This window comes from Rhopilema esculentum, chromosome 4 (assembly GCF_057945365.1).
Source record: "Rhopilema esculentum isolate cy_ngs chromosome 4, ASM5794536v1, whole genome shotgun sequence".
In the NCBI taxonomy this organism is placed as follows: Eukaryota; Metazoa; Cnidaria; class Scyphozoa; order Rhizostomeae; family Rhizostomatidae; genus Rhopilema; species Rhopilema esculentum.
Window position 1 is genome coordinate 1,119,333 of NC_142818.1, and position 22,194 is coordinate 1,141,526.

Sequence of the window (22,194 nt, forward strand, 5' to 3'; positions counted from 1 at the left end):
TAGCCACAATTAGATGATACTTTTCTTCGTTGTTTACGCAACGTTATCAAAATTAAAGCAAAATATTCATTTTGCCGAGCTTTAATTTGAAATTCGTTTTAGTTAGATTTTATGCACGCCAGACTTTTGGCTTGAGTACTACTCTACTAAAAGATATAATGAATTTTCTACGTTAGAATTTTACCAAACAGGACATAGGCCAAAGAGCCAGGTTTTTTTTCCATTGACGTAAACACTATATCAGTTTTAATTTCGAAACAGAATCAGTGATATCATTACCATAGCCAACATATCTGCAGTACAGTAAAAGTGAAAAGTCAGTCAGGTCGCAATTGTTTATCCATTTTTTTAATCATACAATGTCTTACTAAAACTGGAAATATGAGCAGGGCCACCGAGAGTAGAAAAGTTTTGTGACCACGCCCTTCAGATTAGCTTAAAATGCATTTTTGAATATTTCTTGCAGACATTTTCTTGCAATCGTTTAAAACGTTTTCCTAGTTTTAGAAATGCTTTTGCTACATTTGATTAATTCCATTCTTGAAGTGGGATTCATTACTTTACGAGGCCCCAAAAACCTTTAGACCCTGGGGCAGTTTGCCCACTTGCTCCCCTCTCGGCGGCCCTGGATTTGAATATAAAGTAGAGAAAAGATCATTGAAGGAATTTTTGTTACAGCTGAAGGGCTATTCTTTATAAACTTAGGTATTCCGGCTGCCGGGTATCGCCATTAAGAGGTGTTCAGAATAAAAGATGAGTTCAGAAAAGTAGCAAGGAATTTAAAGAGGCAGAACTATTCATTGCATTCATTCTAAGAGGTGTTTGAAGAAGTCAATGGTCTTTGATTAGTAATTAAAGTAAGTTGAGTATGGAAAAGAGCAAATGAAGACCACACAGCAAAACTCAATTTGGTTTGCACTTTCTTTTGGTTGAATAACGGGGGGCTGGTAAATGTATTGTTTTTCTATACAGTTCCGAGATACGAATCCTATTTGTACCGGTTTCGAATCCTTGGAATGGCTAACAGAGAAACGTTAATAAAAGGGAGCGTTAATTTTAACTTGGTCAGGCTAAACTTCATTACTCCAAGATTTACCGTATGAATCACAACTTTTATTTTATGCTCATCACACTACTGGAAAGAGATCTTTTTCTTTTATGAATGGAAAGGGCACACATTCAAATTGGATAAAGATTATCTATTTAACAGTTAAGATAAATCCTATTTTATCTGAACAGCTGATATTATACGAAATTTTAAACCTTCAAAATCATCAGCCCACTTAAAAGGCAAATGGCGATCGCAATCAGGACTGATACAAGCAAACTATCATATATTCTGTCTTCTGTTTAAGTACAGTCATTTTATGATCAGCTAAAGTAACATGTCCCTCAGACCTGTATTGGAGTCTTTCATCCTGGTATGAATAGGGGCGTAGCTAGTGTGGGATGTAGGGGGTGTGATACCCCCTCCCAATTTTTCATGAATTGGTCGGTAAATCTTCAATGGTTCACAAAATCATTAGTTTGTCAGTAGGATCATTTATAATGGACAGTTAACTTAAACGGCGTAATTTGTACCTCTAAAAATTCCAGACAAGTATGGATCCGCTTCTGCAAAAAAACTTGCGTTTACGGGCCTTGGAACTGCTTTAAGCCTATATGCAGCTATATACATTTTTTTTGCTTTGGTATTACTTTGCATTTTCGGGAACATACATTAATCAATATCTATGCAATGTTTTTTGTCTATGGTAAGGCTGTCATTTTTATCTTGTTGATTTTCAAAGGAATACTCGAACAGCCAAAATTCAGTTATTCATTGTTAAGGTAAAGAACAATTTCAAAATGCAATATTTGCAACTGCAGCTTTTAATATTTGGCAAACCAGCAGAGAGATAGCAATCGATTTATGAGGGACAGGAAGAGACCCAATCGCCAACAAATGCTTGCTTAAGAATACGGGACAAAAATATTTCACTCTGATTATTAACTGTTTCTTTCGAATTTTTTGATAAATTTCGGTAAAAATTTCCTTGCAAACACCTTACCTCATCGTCATCACTGTGGCGAATATGTTCTCTAGGGTTAAGATAGTAGAGCTCCAACAACAACAAGAATTGTATATCTTTATCTTGAAAGCGCCTTTGTCTTTTGCGTTAATTTTCAGTTTATTTGACGCGTCAGTTTTGGCACTAATTGCAAACAATTGTATGAAAGGATCTAATGATATAATTGTATGAATAGAATGATTTAGATGATTTAGTTAAATGATTTAATATCAATCATCACGAATAACCTTTGAAAATCTGTTACATCTACCATATATTGGGCCAAAAATATCCCGTTTTTGACAAGCTGTTGTTATTGGTTATTATAAAACTATATTATAGCATAAATTTGTTTTTTTCTATGCCTAAAGAAAATGTTGATTAAAACTGTATTTTGCCGAGATATATTTCAGTTGTTTGCTACTTTTTAAGGTCATGCTGAAGTTGCAGGTCTCCAAATTCCCAAAACACGAATGAAGTAGAATGCTTATGAAAATGTTAAAAGCAAAAGGCCTATGATGGATCCTTGTTGGATTTCCATTATTCGCTTAATAGGTTACAATAGAGAAGGCATACAGCATTTAACATAAAATGTACTACATTCTGTCTAATCTGCTAAGTACGTAATAAAAGTAAGCTTTCTGAAAAAAGACTTTATACAGAACTTGTAGAAATTCAGTCCTCTATCGCATTCTTGGTAAGTACGGGTAATGCTGTAACCTTTAACCATTTATCGAGACTTCATACGCACAGTGTTTCAATTCCAAAATATGCAGTTTTGATCAGAGGGCTGCATTTTGATTGTCATCCTTGCCTCGCTTTAATGCTACTGCAACCCAATCGACAGCTCCGCCGCAATGACCTCGTACGATCATATTCATTTCAACTTAGCAAATTTCGGTTAGCAGCTTATCTGTCTAGATTAGTACATTGTCATTAATCAGCATAGAAGATTTTGCACTGGTCTACTTTCGGACTCTTAATACTTTAGCTCATAATCTTAATACCTATATTCGGTTACTACCCAAAAAGTTCCTTTATTTATTTAACTGCTCACGTCTGAGAGGAATATGATTAAAGTCCTCTTCATGATAGATCTACGTCACGTAAACGTATACGTCAGCTTGACTTGTAGGCTATGACGTATGTTCTGGGTAAGGTTTTTGTATAAAGTCTTATGTTTATCGTGAGCAGATTAACAAAGAAAGGAAAAATGCAGTTATAGAAGCACATTCAAGTTATAAGTGGCAGTAATAGTGACCTAAATTGCCAACAGAATCCAGGGAAGAAGTATCCTTTGAACGCAGCTATGGTAAAGCTAACAGTCTGGCCATAACGATAATCACTATCAAACAGAAGGCTCGTTACGTGTCACCGTGGCTTTCTATCAAGCTTTGTCTTGTAGCTACTTGTTTGCAAAAAGCCTAAACTTAATAAAGAGTATCAATAATTGACTAGTTATGTGAAGAATTGCATCAATTGTTCTCTTCACTTCACTTTAAAAATATTCTGGCATTTAGCTGGTATTTCATCTCGAATCTAAAAAGTTATGGTCTGGTTGGGATCATCTGATTTTGAATTCCATCATTTACATCTAAGAGCGCTTTTCCCAGAACGAATTTCTCCATACTTCAACTTGACATGAGCTTCTATCAGGAATCAACAGCAAAGTTGAAAAGTAAACAGTCTTTTCACGATACGACCAATAAAAAGCTAAAATGCTATTTCTGAAAGTTTAAACAACTGGAAATCCTGACACTTAGTCCAAACCCTTTAAAGCTAATGCAGCAAAATTTCTATCACATAAGAACCTGTTCAAAGTTAACTAATCATTAAGAAACTCTTTCTCCGTTAATTGTTTATCTATACTAGCATATCGCATATCTCAAATAAACCATACAGATGTATAGACGAATTTTCTTCATTAGGGGAAAGGAATGTTGACTGTTACCCTTCAAACGAGTGCAGCCACTTAAATACTTTTTCCTGGTTTACGATTAAGTAAGCCATGAAATGTAAATGAAGTCTGGCATCAGCGTTTGTCTATTATTGAGTAGAATGAGGCCACATTAGCCCTAAAAGATAAACAGCCATTTTCGATCTTAAATAGACGCCAGCAAACTTCGGAATCTGCCCCAAGTGCTTACTGCAAAAGCAGTTGCAATCTTGAAATAGCATTTTTGTGTTGCATAATCACTTAAAATGCAGGCCTGCCCTACCGCTATAATTCATTTGCATGTTATTCTGACTAAATGACAATTCTGACTGGGTCAGCATGGTAGATTATCCTTTGTGGGTATCGGTATCGTCTCAGAAATCAAGTGTCTCGTCACAGCATGTTTTGCACATATTCTATCACTCTTATTCTGTCAAAGTGTTCACTCTTTCTAATACCGCAGTGCAGCCACTGCGTTTGACTCAATGAGCTTCTCATGGAACAAGATAGGTATGCTTGGAAAGTCTTCATTTAATTGCAACCTTGAAAACAAAACGAGAATAGAATTCAGTAGGCATCCAGAGCTCTGAATGGCGCTTTTATGGTTTTAAGGAATATAACTTCTGATGAACGTCCTCTAAAATTCAAGTTATCAAACCTAATACATAACCCATAAAATTTATTATTTATGAATGCTCTTACTACAAAAAAGGTTTCCGAATACGTTGAGCGTCAAAATAATTTCCGGCAGAAAACATTGAGAGCTAAAATCAATGTGTTGCGCCATTTAACTGAAAATTATTTTAATTTGATGCTATGAAATTCAATTACACGTTCATTGGATTTATAATTTATTCCATACATAACAAAAGATAAGTTCGTCAGTTTTTTAATAAGGGCTGAATACATTTGTGGTGGAAAAAGGTTTGTGACGAAATTTGGGGCAGTTGTGGTAAAAAATGATTTGAATTCAACTTAGATGAATTGAGATTAAGAAACACGTTCTATAATGGTTTTAGGTTCTTCTAAAGTTTTTACGTCAAGTTAGATATTTATTGAAAACCGGCCCAGTTTACTGAATGCCAACATTTGCGATGAACATTCATCGTCGTTCATTCAACCATTTTCTTGACTGCTTGTGCATTCCTTGACGGCTACGTTCTACAAGCCTCTGTTTTGTGCTTGGCGAATGTAATCCGCTAAAGGAGCATTCACCAATTCCTTGATGTTGTCTGACCATCTAACTTTCGGTCCTCTTCTAATGCGCTTTCCCTCCACGTGGCCGAACATCATTGGTGAAATTTGGCATTTGCGAAAATTTGTGGCTCTGTTTATTCTTTATTTTCTGTCAATTTTCTCAGGAAAAGCGGTGATAAAAGAACACCTTTTGATAGAGCGCCTTATTATCTGCAGCATGATGCATTTAAACTTTTTCAGAAATCGACAGAACAAAAGATTTGTTTTTAGCCAGTACATAATTCTGTCAAATGATAACAAAACAGCGATTGATGTATTGTAAATTGTGTCTGTTTTGTACCTATTAGTGTTGGTGTTGTGGGGATGCTTGATTATCAAGGGAAATTGTGCTTGCCATTGGGTGTTGCTTTGCGCAATATGAGACCATTGGTTCCCTGCCAGGATGTATGTCAAAGTACCAAACATAATTCTGATTTTTACCAATATAAGCTTATAATCTGTAGTTTCTCTTGATTTCAAAGAGAACAGTCTAATAAACAAACTAATATTCCTAGAAAAATACCTTTTGGGTGAAAATTTATACCCATGATTCCATCAAATATCATTACAAAAAATCCTGGCACATCTTGCTCTCATTGTAACCAGAGGAGGGGCGTGGATGCAGACGCTCCCCCGAAAACGCATTCGTAAAAAGATTTAGCAAGATGAGTTCAGGCAATGCTAGTTTAAACTTCCTTAAAATGTATTCGCTATAGTCCAAATATTTATAATTATCGAAGGCAATGGTAAGAAAGCCTTACTTCGGATAAAAAGCTTTCATAACTCGTACCCGCGGTTTTTTTCCTCTTCTAAAGACAGTATTTGTGGAGCCTTCGAAACATTAAGAATGATGCTTTGTTGCTTTGATAAAAAGACAACTTTATTCCTTTCAGGGATATTTTTCATTGTCCAATATTTGAGCCAAATGTTTTTACAAACATGTTACCCTACGTCAGTAACGAAAGACAAGTTTTTCTTTGAAACAGGAGATTCTCCAGTAGAGACAATGAGATTGGCAGTAATCTCACCAGTCAAAGATCTTTTCTTTCATTTCTTAAATGGATATGACTTTTCTTTGCAATATATTAAACTCTTTGACTGAAAGATCGCTTTGACTGAAACAGTTCTTTCTGTTCTTTTCTCGAAAGCCAAATAGCAACTAATACATCATGTTATTAACCATATTTTCTGTAATCCTATTTGACTGTAGATAAAAGACGGCTTTTTAATTGGCTCCATGGTTTGGCCTTCCTATTTATTAGAAGAGAGAAATCGAAAACAACCATGGTTCCTCAAAACATATCTACAAAAGCCAAAAATGCTTTCTTGAACATTTGAAAACAACTTTTTAATACTTGCATTAGTTGAAAGAATACAACCAGTATAGTCAGTTCTCATTTTGGTAGAAATTGTTCTCAAAATCAGGCGGGACATTTAGTTGAGATTTTCATTAATTTAAAAGGCTTTTATAGCTACATTTGTTGTCAACGTCACAGTAAAGGAAGATAGTTGTTTGTCTGTTCTACGAATGTAATACCTGTCAGAAGAAAAGGGTTTGATTGGTACGTTATCGGACATGGATAATGAAAGAATTTGGCAAGGATATCCACAAAGACTTATAGGAGAGAGTGCGTGTAGGAAGTGATAAGAGTCATTTACTATTACTAGGTTTTAGAAGACTCTTGCAACCAACACAAGCGCACTAGTAAGTAATTTAGGCATTCACTAAGCTACGCTTCCAATTTTGCCAATTTGACCATGTATCAAAAGATAACTCAGATTTGTTAAGATTTACAGCTCTAGAAATCTACTTATGTAAAATATTACCTTGCTATAAAATATTGTGTTTTGGAGGACTTATGATGGTGATACGCTGAGCGTCACAAATCTTAGCATGCACAGTATTATTACTGTTTAAACGTCAGTGTTCATTCACTCAAATATCTTATCTGCAAAACCACCTTGGACTAATAAAATAAGTACTGTAAGTCACATTTTCAATAGACAAAATAGGTAGATAGACAAGAACCAAATTATGATGAAATTGTTATTAATTTCATTTCAAATACCTAACCACGTCATCATGGTTCCAGAATGGAGAGCGCAAATGGGTTTGATAAGATTGTGTTACCCACAGGTTAGGCTCCAAGATATCTAAAATTCAGGGTTATGGAAAAATCCAAGATATTGGAATATTAACTTAAAATGCTGGCGTTAAAAGATACAGCTAGTGGATGAAGCTATAAGAATAGTTAGATTTTTCGTGCGCGCGTCATAGTGCATGAGTAAGCATATGCGATGAGATATACTTTGCAGTTCTAGCTACTCAGTTGTATACGAAAGTTTACCTTTAAGTAAACATGTTTTTTCTTTATAAAGGAATTCATCATTATCCAGGGGTGGATCCAGAGCAAATTTGAAGGAGGGGCAGTCGGTAGTAGGGGCGCTGAAAAATTTTCAAAAATTGGTAACGAGAGTACGCTGTATACAACAATTTCATAACAATTTCATATCTATTTTCAGAATAAACAACATAACTTCGAGGTAATTCTTGAAGTAAATTAGGTCTCAGAAACTTTTTCACCTGATTCTCATTCTTCAAAAGAGGCGCGAAATTTCCAAAAAGGGGCACCAGACTTGCTTCAACTCGTTGAAGGAGGGGCATTTACCCCTAGTTGCCCCCCTTAAATACGCCACTGCATTACGCTACCATTCAGAAAATAGATACAACTTCGTTGTGCATAATCAGTCATATTTTATGGTGATTTTTCGAGATGTAGGAACCTGAATTCGAGCCCTTTCCCGTCAAACCACTGTATTTTGGCTTTGTTTCTTAAACTTGTGCACCAGGTCAGAACATCAGTAACACATTAGCAACAATTGAGTCTTTCTGATCTCAGGAAATCTGTAATAGATTCGATTGGTTATGCATACTTAAGGATTTTCTTTTTGCTTATGTGGTCAAATTCAAAAAATTAAAAAAAGATTTTTGTGACGTCATCATTTTGCTTGTCTAATGCTTTTGCCCCGTAGAATAACCCCAAAAAAGTATACCTGGAGGGAATATTCTGTATCAATTCTTAATTTTAATATTTCATTAATAGCGTTTTGAAGGAAATTTGTAAGATAATATCGGTGGGAAAGCACGAATTCCAATAGCTGTAATCAAAGAGTCCCTGTTTAAGTGTCAATTTACAAGCCCTTTATTGGCAGCCATGATTAAAATCAACTTCTTATTATATCTTGCACCCAGCTATGATCACCTTTGTTAGTGAAGCAGTGTTCATTCATTCGGAGTAATCGCAACCAGATGACAGATACTTCACTGTTAATTTCAGCTGACCTTCTTAAAGTATCAAGAGCAAGAAACCACGTCCATCTTGAAAAGATATCCCAACCGGTAGCCTCATTCATGTGCAACGAAATTGCGTCAAGTTGTCACGTAATAATTGTAACAGTATAATGTAACTGTTTAGAGAAAACGTTCGCTCTAAGCGGATGAGGTTCAAGAAGTCAAGTAACCTTTATTGGATTTCCATTGAGTTTGAGGTTCTTCCAACTGCCTGTATTAACAATTCTTTTCCTTTCTGGGTGCTTGGGGCATCATTAGAGTCAACATGTTGAGAGAGATTGAGAGTAACGGGAGGGTGCTCTGAAATTCAAAATTTTAGAGCTAGAATGAATACATTTAAACCTTAAAAAAACAATAACATCCACATTTCAGTGATCACAAGCCATCAAGTAACCCGTTCCTAAACTTAAGCTTGTTACGAAAGCGTCATGTTCAGCTTGGTTTTGAGCAAGAGAGGAAGGAATTACCCAACTTATTGATCTTTTTATCTTTAGAAAATTGTTTCGGTATTCGAAATTAAAAAGGCAAGCAAATATTAAATATTGCAGAATTTGGAGGAGGCACATTCAGGCACCTCTGAGAAAAACAACCTAAAATGGTGACGTAACAGCAAAGACCAACAAGTAAACATTGACGTAAGGCCGAAATCACAAATTATGTTTTTAGAACAAAACGCGGAGTGCTAGAAAAAACATCAACTGTACACCTTATTGTTTACTAATCGTTCTGCAGCCTCTCAATCTGCAGCCAAGGTGTGATCAACCTCTGCTATTCGACACTTACCTTTTCTTCTCTGCAAAACCATAACGTATTTGGGGAAAAAGCTGTGATTTTATTAAATCCGTAATCATTTGGGAAAATTTGAGAGATAATATCAATTTACAATAATTACTCTTTCGTCAAATATTGTGGCTTATTACATTATTGTCGTTGTTTGAAGAAGTCCAGAAAGTAGATCTCGATTGGAAGATGTACATTTACACGATAGTGGCTTATTGTTCCAATGACACGGGGGATAGCCTAACCAAGAGTCGAGAGAATCCATAAATGTTTACAAACTGCTTTCCGTGAAATTATTACGTTCTCTGGTCTTCAAGCAGCTTATCTTTTTGCTGGTGGTTCCCTGAAACCAAGATGGTAGCTAAAGGTTTTTTTTCAATAATTGAGTGTCCAATGCGATTGCAACAGATGTTGACAAAGCTAGTTTTGCGTTACATTTGAAAACCTAAGAGCTGGTTGAGGAATAAATCCCTCTTTATCGCTTTGACAGTGATTCACATACACAGCATTTATCGACTTACATTAGAATTTATCGAATTTTTCTTTATCTGTACCAAACATTTCTCTCAAACCACCGAATCTATAAAAGTTAATGTTATAGCATCCTGTTTCAAAACAAGTTTAGACTCTCCCTTTAATTTCGATTGCAAGAATGCTTTTGTGACTCTTGCTAGAACTTAAAATAATTAGGCAGATTATTAAGACTTTAATAAGACATCTCGGATCAAATGTAGATGAAATTGATAATGATTAACTTTCAAAATTTTGCAGCAAATTGCTTTTTTGTAACTCACTAGCTTTAGTTTTTTAGCTACTTTTAGCTTTTTTTACGAGTGACATTAACAGATGTTGGTCTTCGACAAACTTATTCTCGTTGCATCCCCGTCGACTAATCGCTGATAGTGGTAAATCTGAATTTAGTTTTGACAAATTGTTGCTTTTTCGAGGTTGGCATCACAACTTCAATGTTTTACCGATACAGCCACCCGGAATTTTCGTTATAATTGTGATCTGCGTTTTCCGGGGGACAACAGGTCAAAATGTACCTGTTCAATCGCGTATTCTCATAACGCAAGGTGAAGCCGCTTGAGAAGCGTCAACTGAAGGATTTGATAAATAATCATATAAACCTCGATTTAAGAAGGCCTTACACAATAAATGTTTATTGCTATCGTTTCTGTTCAAAGCTTTGAAATAATGGAAACTCGATTGTGATTCGTCCTGCCTACACAACATGAACCGATTTAAAGGCACACATGTCTACTGACGGAGTGCGAAAGAGGCTGCATAATATGTTGCTACAAATGCCTTAAGTACAGGAGAGTACACTGCATCACTTCACAATGAGGAACATGGACAAGAGCTTCAAGGGATATGCATGGCAAGGGGAAATTGGCGAAGGTGCATTTGCAAGTGTTTCGTTGTGGATGGGAATGAAAGATAAGAGGCTTTATGCGGCCAAAAGTATGCATTTCGGAGCTAACAGAAGACTGAAATGGGAAGCAGAGAATGAAATTGAGGTCAGGATTATTCACGAATTTTTAAACTTTCAACTACATGCAAGGTTTCAAAATTTTATCAAAGTGTAATTTTTTTCGTGTGAAGCATGGGTGTTAAACTGGATCACCTTTTTTTGTTATGACTCGTTGAAGCTCTCCAGGTACTCCAAGATAGGGGGTATACCAACGCTTATGTGTAGCAGATCCCATATCAAATAAGTCCTTGGCACGCTGTTTACCTTAGCTTAAGACAGTTTTTAGACATGAACGAACGGCTATCTTTACAGCCAAGTCTGTATTGAATTTCCTGACCTGGGAATCTTTTTTTAATTCCAAAGCAAATACATCGTCGACAGTTAACCTGGCTACTTCGACAAATCATTTTCTTTTGATCCTGTTTACCAAATTGTAAGCTCCATAATGCCTGTACAGTTTTACGTTACAACCAAGAGATCTTTAGGAAACAGATACATTTCGTGAGATAATTTTCATTACAAAATTGTTCCCGGACCCAGATATGACTTCCTACATTGTAGCACCATAACGACAGGACCGTCGAAAGTGGGCGGGCTGGGGAGGAATCGGGCTGCAGCCAACACAATTGCCCCAAAATGCTCTAATTTTACATAATAAAATAATTGTCTTGAATTGGAAATGGCAACACCTATTCTCCTCAAATATTCATTTCATTTCGACTGGTTTGAACTTCTAATCGTTTTTGAGAAGGCATGGGATTTCGCCAGTATTAGAGAGGACGTAAGATTATCCTCGTGGATATCTTCCCAAATTACTTAGCCCCTCTATCTGGCATTGCATTGCACTCTAGTTTCGATAATACAAATTGTCCCTTTCTGTTGCTGATATGAAAACCCTTTGCATGGCCTTGGGAATGGACTCACGTTTTGATAGTGAAGGCGAACAATGTGTTTTAAATGTATTCTGCTGCACTCGTTGGCAGTGAGCCTTTTTTATGTAGCTAGTCAAATGGAAAGATGGTCTTTGGGCGTTGCACCCGATAACATTTCTAATTCACATCGGCAAATCACTTTTAACAGTCCAAGTGAAATGTCCTTCTCTTCACTGTCACAAAAAGACATCTCTGTTAGTCTACATCTAAAAGCCAATCCAGTTGCCAAATTCTTTTTCGAAGCTCTTACCAAGTTTTCGTTTTTAGCACTTTCAGGGTTTTTGCATTTAAAGGCAGACGGACAATCAAGAGACTCCTCTAAGAAAGATATAAATTAATTCAAATCAACGTCAATTTTCTAATTTATTTTGAAGAAAAGGTGATCTACCTTTTAAAAGCTTCATTAATCTCGACTTCCAACATCCCTTCCTTTGGAAACACTGATTAAAGAAGGATTAGATACTGCAAGTTGTCTTTAGCCTAAGTCACTTGTCCACGTGTCTCCAATTATTTTAAAAAGAGCCAACATTATATGTATTTTTGTTGTGCAAATCCTAAATTTTTCATATCTAGAAGAGCTATAGCGTTATTACTGAACATGAATGTATTGACTAAATTGTGTTTTTTTTCTGATTGCTTCAGAACTCATCATATAATCAACATCAAACCTACATCGTGACATGGATTGCCAAATCAGATCAGGCCAATGAACTAGCAAGCTAATGTAATATTTCTGCAAACATTTGCTTACATTTCGCTAAAAGCATTATGTCGGATTTTCTCTACAAATCACCAATCTTTGAGAAAGGACTAGCTCGAATGCATACAGGAGGCTTGATGTGTGTTTCCATACACTGGCTCATACGCTGGCAAAGCTAATAGGTCTTCTTTAACTCAGATAAGCTACAACAATCCTCGACAACATGTTGGCTTATCCCTGTTTTAAGCGAACCGCAATACACTGGTCTTTTGTTCTTTTAATACAGCATTAAGGGACAGAAGCAATGAGACCGTCCGCGGTCCGTACAGGATTTCTAGCTTGACTGTAGTCAGTCATTTTGCAACGGTTAACGCGCTTTACTGCAAGCGCATGATTCACAGATACACTGTCCATGGCTTTTCTCTAGCGGTCCTATTGGCACACTTATCGAGTATCTATCTAATTCGAAATTCTTGAGGCTAGTTCTAGAAAAGATAGCACTGTAATTTGATTAATAATCCACAGATACGCAAGGAACGCCTCCTCAAAAGTGCAAATTCAGTTCTGCGAAACAGACGTTGAAAAATCTATGGCTAGAAGTACACTAGAAGTACGCAGACTTTGAGTCTATGGTCTGCGCTCAGTCTTCAAAAAAACAATCTTTCCTCTCGTATTTTTTAAGCTTACGTAAAAGCGGTTCTCTATATGTTCTTGTTGCTACTAAAAATGTCGAAAAACTCGATATTTTGAAATAAAAAGATTGATTCAGTAATCCAGTCTGTATCTGTTGACTAAATATCTACCTAAACTGATTCTTGAATGTGATTGCCGAGAATGTGATCGCCATTTTTGTCAGTTAAGTTTGAGAACTGGCATCTCAAATGAAGTCTGCACAGATTTACTTTGGCAAATAAAAGTCATACCATTGTTACTATATCCAGTTTATCGTCGAATTTAACAAAGACAACTCTACATGAAAATAGTCGTAAGAGAAGCGAACAATTGGCTAAAATGTTGTACGCAAATATTTTCAGGTTCGATAAACTCTAGTTTATTAAATATTTTGTTTGAGATAATAGAGGCTAGAAGCGTAATCCTTGAAGCTGATTAAACATTGAATAAACGTTAGTTTAATCTTAGAGATGCGTTGAACAACATCGCGGATAATGACAGAAATAACTCTAGTAAACACGAAACTGAGGTGATTGTCCGTTTTGCATAATTACAAATCGCTTACTTTTAAAAGCGGATTAACTTGGTGTACAATTAAGATGCTTAATATCACACATGTTACCGATGACAATTTAAGTTGTTAGCTTGCTCATTCTTGTTGTCCTTCTACAAAACAGCATTACCAAAGCAAGTTTACAACTAATAAATCGAATCCAGTCACTTAAACAGCACAAAAATAAAATATATTACACAAATAGCACTGTATTTGGAGATTAGAGATCTTACTTTCCTTTGTTCAAAAACTTGCTGTAGTATAACCAACCTCATTCTCGACCCAGCTGTAACCCTGTGAGCTGGGTTCATGCTGGCTTTACTGTGCCTACATAAATCACTGTCTCCATTGGTTAATAAATTTGCCTGTCCTGTCGTACATTTCTCTGAAGTATCCCTTATTTGTTTTTTTTTCGGAACCTCAGTTCTCTCTTCGTCCATATTTGATCACCTTCTCTAACGAAGGTTGGCCCACCTTCCCCTTGACAGCCCTGAAGCCACTTCTTCTCTAAATCCACCTGATTTACTTATTATAAAAGGTTGCAGCTTATGGCGTTCATGCATTCTTTAAAGCTGTATGCGTACTGACCATGTCAGGGCCGTCGTAGCCAGGGGGGAGGCACAGAACCCCCCTGATTGCAAACAAGTGTAAAAAGTGCCCTTTTGAAAAATATATTGTGTGCATTTTTTCACTGTCAGATATTTTGCCTCTAGCAGCTAAGTAAAATACCGAAATCTAGGCGTTCTTGGACAACTATACACTGAAATTTCCTTAAATGTTTCGATGATCATGCTGCAAAAGTGCAAGCTCCTGTCATAAAAAATATCAACTGCCAAGATGGCTGTCTGTTTGGTGAGAAAATTCCCTAGTATGTCTTCAGCAACAAACGCAATAGTGAAAGGTCAGCATCAAGTCTAAGGAAAGTTAGAAATTATTTTCGTTCATCAATGACCCAAGGACGACTTAACCACTGCATGGTTCTTTCGATTCACAAACAAAAAACTAACGAGATAAACTTAACGTTGCAAATTATTTTTGCTACGACAGTGATAAACATGTCCACACCTTCGGCTGATTGTGTAAAGATGACTCAAACTTAAAATTCTATAGCTTTAAACAAGTATTTTATGGAGGCAGAAAGTTATATGTTTCAAGTAATGTAGGAATGGGAAGGTGCAAAAAACCAAGGGGGATTAAACTGCTTAAATTTTAAAAATAAGAAAATCAAAACCATTATTCGAATAGGCTTTAGATAATCATAGAGACTTGAACTTTGAAAACGATAGGGACTGGATTTCATTTTGAAGCGCTAGAGTCTAGAAATTCAAAAATTTCTTTCAATTCCTTACGTCATATTTTGGGTTTGAATTTTAAACGTTTTTATTAATATTGCATCAATGTGGATTCAATTGTATATTGCAATTAATCTGATCATTTACTGATTACATTGCACCTGTCACAAGTATGGGAGAAGAATGTGTGCCTACCGCTTAACCGGGGTCAAATCCACTTACAATATAAACTATAAGAAAATAAACGTATTGTGATAGAAATATGAATCGTACGTGGAAGAACGATTTACGCTACAAAAAACTTCAAAGCCCATGAGATGAGGAGTTATATAGTTAGTTAAGGGTGTTCAAGTGTGCGTGATCCCTAAATAGAGTACATAGCCAAGTCCCCTTTCAGCGAAGATTGATCCCACTATGCTCAATGTGTTTCATTTTTTTATAAATGTCTAAATCACAATGAAAGCTGTACCATTTTTTGGCACATACTAATGATCCGGAAAAAAGATTGTTGTGCCCTATTTACTCGTTTTGGCCCCCCCCCCCTGCCCCTGTTCAATTCTGCGTTTGGCAACCCTGCATGTGGAATAACTTTTATTTTCCTCGAGTGATATACACCCACCTTGAAGTTTGATAAAGCCATTTTGTAAAAATTTAATTTTAATCTGTTGATAACTTATTTGTTGATTAACTATTAGTGTCGTATGCAAAACGTGGTGTTTGCAAATCATTGCAAGCTATCAATTTTTTAGATAATGAAAGATCTTCGTCGTCACCCATACATCGTATCCCTTTGTGACGTAATCAGGGAGCAAGAATCGACTACGCTGATGTTGGAATACGTTTCAAATACCTGCTATCTGAATGGGATCGCTAAATGGGCGAATTTCACTGAAACAGATGCACAAGTGTCTATGAAACAATTGCTGCAAGCAATCAACTATTGTCACAGACACAAAGTAATTCACAGGGTATGCTACTTTTATGAATGGCAACATTCTTATGAGAATTTTGTTTCTTGTAATTGCTAGATCTAATTGGAAGAAAAACATGCACACTGCAAGGCGAGGGGCAATTCACTCTTGCAAATAGCGTACGAGATTTTGCCTAATACAAAAGGATTTCCAGGGATTTTCAGATGAAACAATAGGATTTTCACAAAAGGTGTACGAGACGATTTTCTTGGAGTGATTTGCCCCTCGCTGCAAGGTACCTTGAAAAGAGCCCAGTCAATAACAGAATTTATTTTCTCTGCGACTTTCGCGGAATACTCGTATTTTCTGGATATAGCTTAGCATAAAATCTTTATATGGAAATGCTGGACCCCCTTTTCTGAATCCATTTTATAAGCCTGCAAATCCTTAAATAGTATTTGATTCTTTGCTTAGAACTGAAATAAGAATCATTGAAAATGTGTCAAGAATATAATGAAGCCTCGTTAAATACGCACGATCATTGCAAATATTTCCAGGGAAGACTATCTTTTCCAAACATTAGAGAAATTTCTCTTTGAATACAGATAATATAACATTGTGACATATTTTGCTAGCAACTTCGATAAACGATAGATTCGATTCAGCTTAAGTTTTATAGCTTTCGACAGAGCGAGAAGAACTATGAGCGTGTGACTGAAAATGTCGCATGTTTTGGATGTGTTATCAAGGAGAACCTGCAGTAATAGTCACGCTGCCTAGCAACATTTCCTGTTGCCAGAACTATTTGACTTGACCTGGTGATTGAAGTTGTAGAAACAAAGATGTGGACTGTTTAACTTTGTTGGCAATGTTTCTTGGTTTCATTCAAAGTTCAACTAAGCAATCAATTTAAAAATAATTGAGAGGAATGAAAGATCACAATTCTGTTAGGTTGTTTACGATATCTGGAAAAATAGTTAACCGCGACTGTGAAATCAAAATCACCAATGCCATTTATTATCAAATAATGTTGCACCGAATTCTAATTTCCATTTTTGATTGAATCTTTCGTAAAATAGAGTAATGTGCATGTTCTATGTTTCATCTTCTATGTTTACAGGATCTTTCCCCACTAAACATTCTTTGGGTGCAAAGACCAACCTTCATGAAACCTGATGTTTCTCCGTGGTTAAAGTTGATCGATTTCAATTTGGCCAGAAGAGTATCTGGTAGGTGCACATATTGCGTTATAGGTCATTTTAGTATCAAAATTGTGGTATCTTTTAACGCTATAGGTCGACGCATCAAGCATTGTGCTTTCCTAGCAATGGTAAAATTCCTTTGATTTTCTTTGCAAACGACAATACTAGTCAACAAACCTTTTTTCAAAATAGCGGTTGATTTGGAATATTTTATGAAGAAATGTTCTAAAATGGCATCAAATGACCAATTGATTAAGCATAGTCTGAAAACTGATTCAGTAGATAAGACACTATTTATATCTGCATGTCTTGCTTTCAGATGGCAAAAGTATAATAGAATGTGATCCACTTGGCACTGACCTGTTCATGTCCCCAGAATCGCTGAAGGACAAGTGTCAAATTGGACTTTCGAACGATGTTTGGTCACTTGGAGTTTTGCTTTTCTTTACTCTGGTAAGATTGCATTTGCTTAGCTGCTTCTATTAGCACCAGCGCTATGGAAGAATACTACCAGTTTTAAACTCACTTCCAAAGAAATAAAACCGACAGGAAAGTTCAGCTCACTAACGATGTGTCTATGTTTCCTATGGGCTCAAAAATCGTGATCTGGTAGATATTGCGTTAGTGTTCATTAAACTACTCTTACTTTACACCCGAGACCAGAGAGTGCACTAAAGGCAAGTGCCCCACTCCAACGTTTGGAAAATCGTCTTTTCTTAGAATTGACCTCTTAAAAAAAAGCCCCACGCTGTTCCCCTGCAACATTGAAATGCTTTAGATAGATGTTTACTAATACTAAACTTTTAAAGGTGATATGATGCACGTTAGTTTTGAAATACCCACGACCTTTAGGGAAATTTTTTGCGCTTCAAGTAAAGGGAAAGCAACTCCTTTTCAGGTTGGCTATCCTCCATTTTGGTGTGATAATTATTCTCATTTATTGAAAAATATCGAAGAGGGAAGCTACTGTATGCCAAAAAGATACTGGAGTTCTGTGTCTAGCGAGGCACAAGATCTTGTTAAAGAAATGGTGAGTTAGAACTATTCGATCTATTGATGTTTATGTCTCCATTTCCATGAGAGTTTTTTTAGACATATACCGTTCCTAAACATATTCAATGTAAAATAAGAAAAATTTAGAAGCTTGTTAAAGCTATAGTCAGTAATCCTCTTTGTTCAATCATGCCATTGATTTTTCTACGGGAAACCAGCTAGGGGTGAAGCCTCTGTTTATATAAAGCGGAGGAAAATAATATATCGTTTTAAACAATTGGAGGTTGCTGTGGTTAGATGGGCAATTGCACGCCCCCATGCTCTCTCCCACGCCCCCCCCCCCCAAGTTAGTTTGTTGAGAAATGCCCATACCACGCTTAAAATACACACTATATACTTTAAAGTTAATTTATTCTCAACGATTTGTATAAATACATACGTTTGTTATTTCTCGTTATAATCTCTGCAACAACATTCATGATTAATTTGATGATTAATTCTCTTTCAACGTAGCTGATAGTAAAACCTTCACGCCGCATAACCGCCGCAGATGCATTAAAACATCAATGGTTTAGGAAGAGTTTGAGCGATGACTCAAAGATGAAAACAGAGCTCAGCATTGTGCAATCTCGTATAACTGTTCACCTAAACAGAACAGCGCCGTCTAACAGGTGGGAATTTGAGATTTTTTGTTGTACTAAATGCGTCTATAGTGACATGCCGAAGGAATATTGTACGGAGACTGTATTGCTAAGAATGTGACCTACTCTTCCTTGCCATTCGTCCAGGACACGATCCCTTTTATACCCTGCCTTCTGCCCTCTCCCGTTTGTCCTTTCCCTTCTGCCTTCCAAATTCGCTTGCATGATCCCACTTACCATAACTAATCTTGTTTTGGCGTTTGTTTGCCGCAATTGAATCGACAGTTGATGTACCATAGAAAGGGATTGCACGTGTCAAAGTTTTGCAGTCAGTTAATTCGTCTTCTCTTTGGTATACTTAGAGCTTCAATATTATGCCCTTAGCGGCAAAAACTATACGCTTTGGGTTCAATATTACTCATATTCTAGAGGGATGGCTTCCAAATTATACAGCATTTACTTCTTTATTTCAATTGACATATATAAATATTTTTAACACCCAAAATTATTTTTTGCTATTGAGAGCCGAAATATTGGCTTCTTCAAATTTGGTTTATATCGTGCTTGAACATTAGGAATTTATAAAAGCAAACCATCTTTATTTTCTTCTTTTTTTCTGTTTTTCTTATCTTCTTTATTTTTTCAACTTTTTTTCCATCGAAAGGTTTTAACTCTGCAAATGTTTTTACTCTTAATTTTCTTTCTACAGGCAAATCAATAACACATCACGTGTATTTCCAAGATTATCGACAAGAAAAGCACATGTTCCTGATAAGGAACTTGACATGTTGGCTCTACAGATCAAAGAAAACAATAACATTTAAACACATGCTACTCTGTGATGAAAATGTAGCAATTACCAATGCTACGAGAGTGAGGTGTCTGAAAAAGATCAGGTGTCGAGATGGCCGTAAAAAATTGTCACTGCAGCAAGTGCTAAGGGAAGATTTGAATTGAATCGATAATGTTCGAACCTAAGGCAAGGTGTAATATGGCTCTCATGTCAGCAGAAGTCAATTCAATCCACTATTTTATGACCATTCGGATGACTTATAATACTAATCAGAAGCAAAAAGAAATCAAACGTGACTTGCTTGCAGGTTTATAACAGTTATTCTCATCAATGATAACCTAGGATGTATGATTCAACAGTTCTCTCTTCTGAAGACGACAACAAACATTTTTAACTGTCAACGCTTTGGTGCCGTGACCAGTAGCTCCTGCACAAATAACTCATTGAACTGCATTGTTATGCATATGTCCAGTTGACATAATTGAAATCGCCGGGGCTCAACACCATCAGCAATTACATACACTTTTCCTGAGGAATTTTGTTGTTGAACAAACATATTTGCGCAGTTTTCTAACTCAAAGTTGTATATTAAACTAGCATTATTAATTTGACAATAAGAACTTACTGCTTTGTCAAGCAGTCGTTACCACCAACACCCTCTCTCCTCATGAAATTTTTCTTTTAAAACAAAGCCATCCTGGTAAATATGTTTACAAAAGTTTGATGCAATTTTCCCTCCCGTCTCGAACAGCGAATCTGACATATCTGATTTATTTCTTTTGCTTTTATTCAGTGAGTTAGGTAAAACTAAATTCAAGAAGCTTGCATTTTTTGAGATTGAATTCTCTTCACTTTCAAGCGTGATAGTTATCAAAGTTTTACCAAGACTCATTTGCTAGAAAGATTGGAGATCAAAATTTGACTGAAGTTTTACTAAGCTTATTATTCAGTCCCTATATAAGACATTAACCATGCTTTTATGTTACCATATGCAAAACCTGTTCAAGAAATGGCTTTAATATTGAGCTTCATGCATGTAAAATTATCAAACGGTGCCTAAAAAAATCTGCAAAATTTTAAAATACCATGAACATGTATAAAGCTTTATTTGTATTATATTTGTAAATATGTGTGATATAAATGTGATATATGTGAATTGTTAGAAAAAGATTCTATACGAAGAGATTTTAAAAGTGATAAAAGTTTGATTTTATATATGCTGTAAATGTATCGCCTAATCTAATCCAGCGAATGAAGATCTTAACCGCTTTCTCTCTGATTGTATTTCATGTTGACATTCTAAACGTTTCTGATGAAAACACAGCAAATGATTCAAAATCCCTTTTTATCCCGTCTCTTTTTAGCCATTAGTAGAACCTGCGATTCTGCCATCGGGCAGCATTTACTAGAAAACCCAGATTGTACAAAAAACTATAATGGCGACATGTTTCGGATTATTGGTAAAGCCCGATCGTCGTTCCACCTAATAGTTTTGGAATCTATCTACAAAAGCACGAAAAAACCGCTACTGTGTAGACAAAAGGAGTTCGTTTTCACCTTAGGACTCCATTGGTAACATTCTCAATAGGCAAGCGGCACTGATTGGTCAACCTATACAGTCATGTGCTCGTGTTTCTGATTGATCTATTTCGATCCACAACTGGGTATATATATTTAATAGTGTAGAGTTTTCGGTCTATGTTCTGACGTTTTAAACTCTGAAGAGTGTCAGACGAAAAGCTTTAGTTTACTAAATGTTTGCTTTTTTCAAAGCCATTAACAAGTAAATTGAACATCGATAAATTATCGATTGCCAATAGGATGATGATAGCTGTTATTCTGTTGCTGCACACGTTCCCAACATCATAAGGGAAAATGTAGGCAACGTGATTATTCATCTCGCTTCTGTATCTGTAAAATCTTTAAGTATGAAAGCAAATTGTTCATAGCTTCCTGTCTACCTTGCATTGACATTTGAAGAAAGATCCATACTACGACTGTTAATCTGAAAGAAGTCTTCTAAAATCTATTTTTAAAACAGGTGATACGAATAGTTATGCTGAATAGTTTTTAAAGTGCAAACAATGGAGATGATCCTCACTTATATCAAGAGCATTGCACACGTCGGTAAAAGCACAAGACTACGTGAAGATACCTAGCTGAATGACCGAAAGGTTAACAAACATGATGAAAAAATAGTTCCAGCTTAAGCTAGTCTGCAAGTGAATTTTAGCATTTCTCTCACTTACTGTCGGCATTGACAACCAAATTCATTTCACATCCTAAAATAAGCTCGAGTATGGATTGGCATAGTATGGATATATAGGCATTGTATGGTTTTAAGATAATACGCAAAGGGTCTTCTTGAAAGATCTGCGTAAAAATTACAAATATGACAACAATTAAATTGGGTAGTTTTTAGCTCATCACAACATTTTTGAGATCTAGTTTACACCAACAATTTACAAGAAAAAAAGACTAGTTTACAGTTCAATATAAAACAAAATGTAAAGTAATTCTTGTTCAAAAACCTATAATAAATTCAAGTTGTTATACCAAAGACACCCATCGACGTTTGTCTAGTGGTGTTTCTTATTCTATGAATATCCCTATCAGTTCAGTTCAGTTCAGTTTTAATTTTAAAATTCTACTACATACAAAAATCTTTCTAAAATA

The 22,194-nt window shown here is 35.9% G+C and overlaps 2 protein-coding genes across 3 annotated transcripts in view; both read left to right on the forward strand.

The window, feature by feature from the left end:
* Positions 1 to 10,679, forward strand: part of LOC135691276 (ATP-dependent RNA helicase DHX33) — a 24,133-nt gene extending 13,454 nt beyond the window's left edge. For both annotated transcript variants that reach the window (XM_089116068.1, XM_065209091.2), the window contains one exon: positions 10,543 to 10,679. The gene's annotated coding sequence lies outside the window, so the exon portion shown is untranslated. The remainder of the gene's footprint in view (positions 1 to 10,542) is intronic.
* LOC135691277 (myosin light chain kinase A) lies at positions 10,407 to 20,792 on the forward strand. The gene is made up of 7 exons (XM_065209092.2): positions 10,407 to 10,875; positions 15,728 to 15,946; positions 17,010 to 17,118; positions 17,411 to 17,544; positions 17,990 to 18,121; positions 18,598 to 18,755; positions 19,435 to 20,792. Exons 1-7 carry the CDS (start codon positions 10,699 to 10,701, stop codon positions 19,547 to 19,549), a joined length of 1,044 nt encoding a protein of 347 aa, XP_065065164.2. The 5' UTR covers positions 10,407 to 10,698; the 3' UTR covers positions 19,550 to 20,792.
* Positions 20,793 to 22,194: the final 1,402 nt, after the last annotated feature.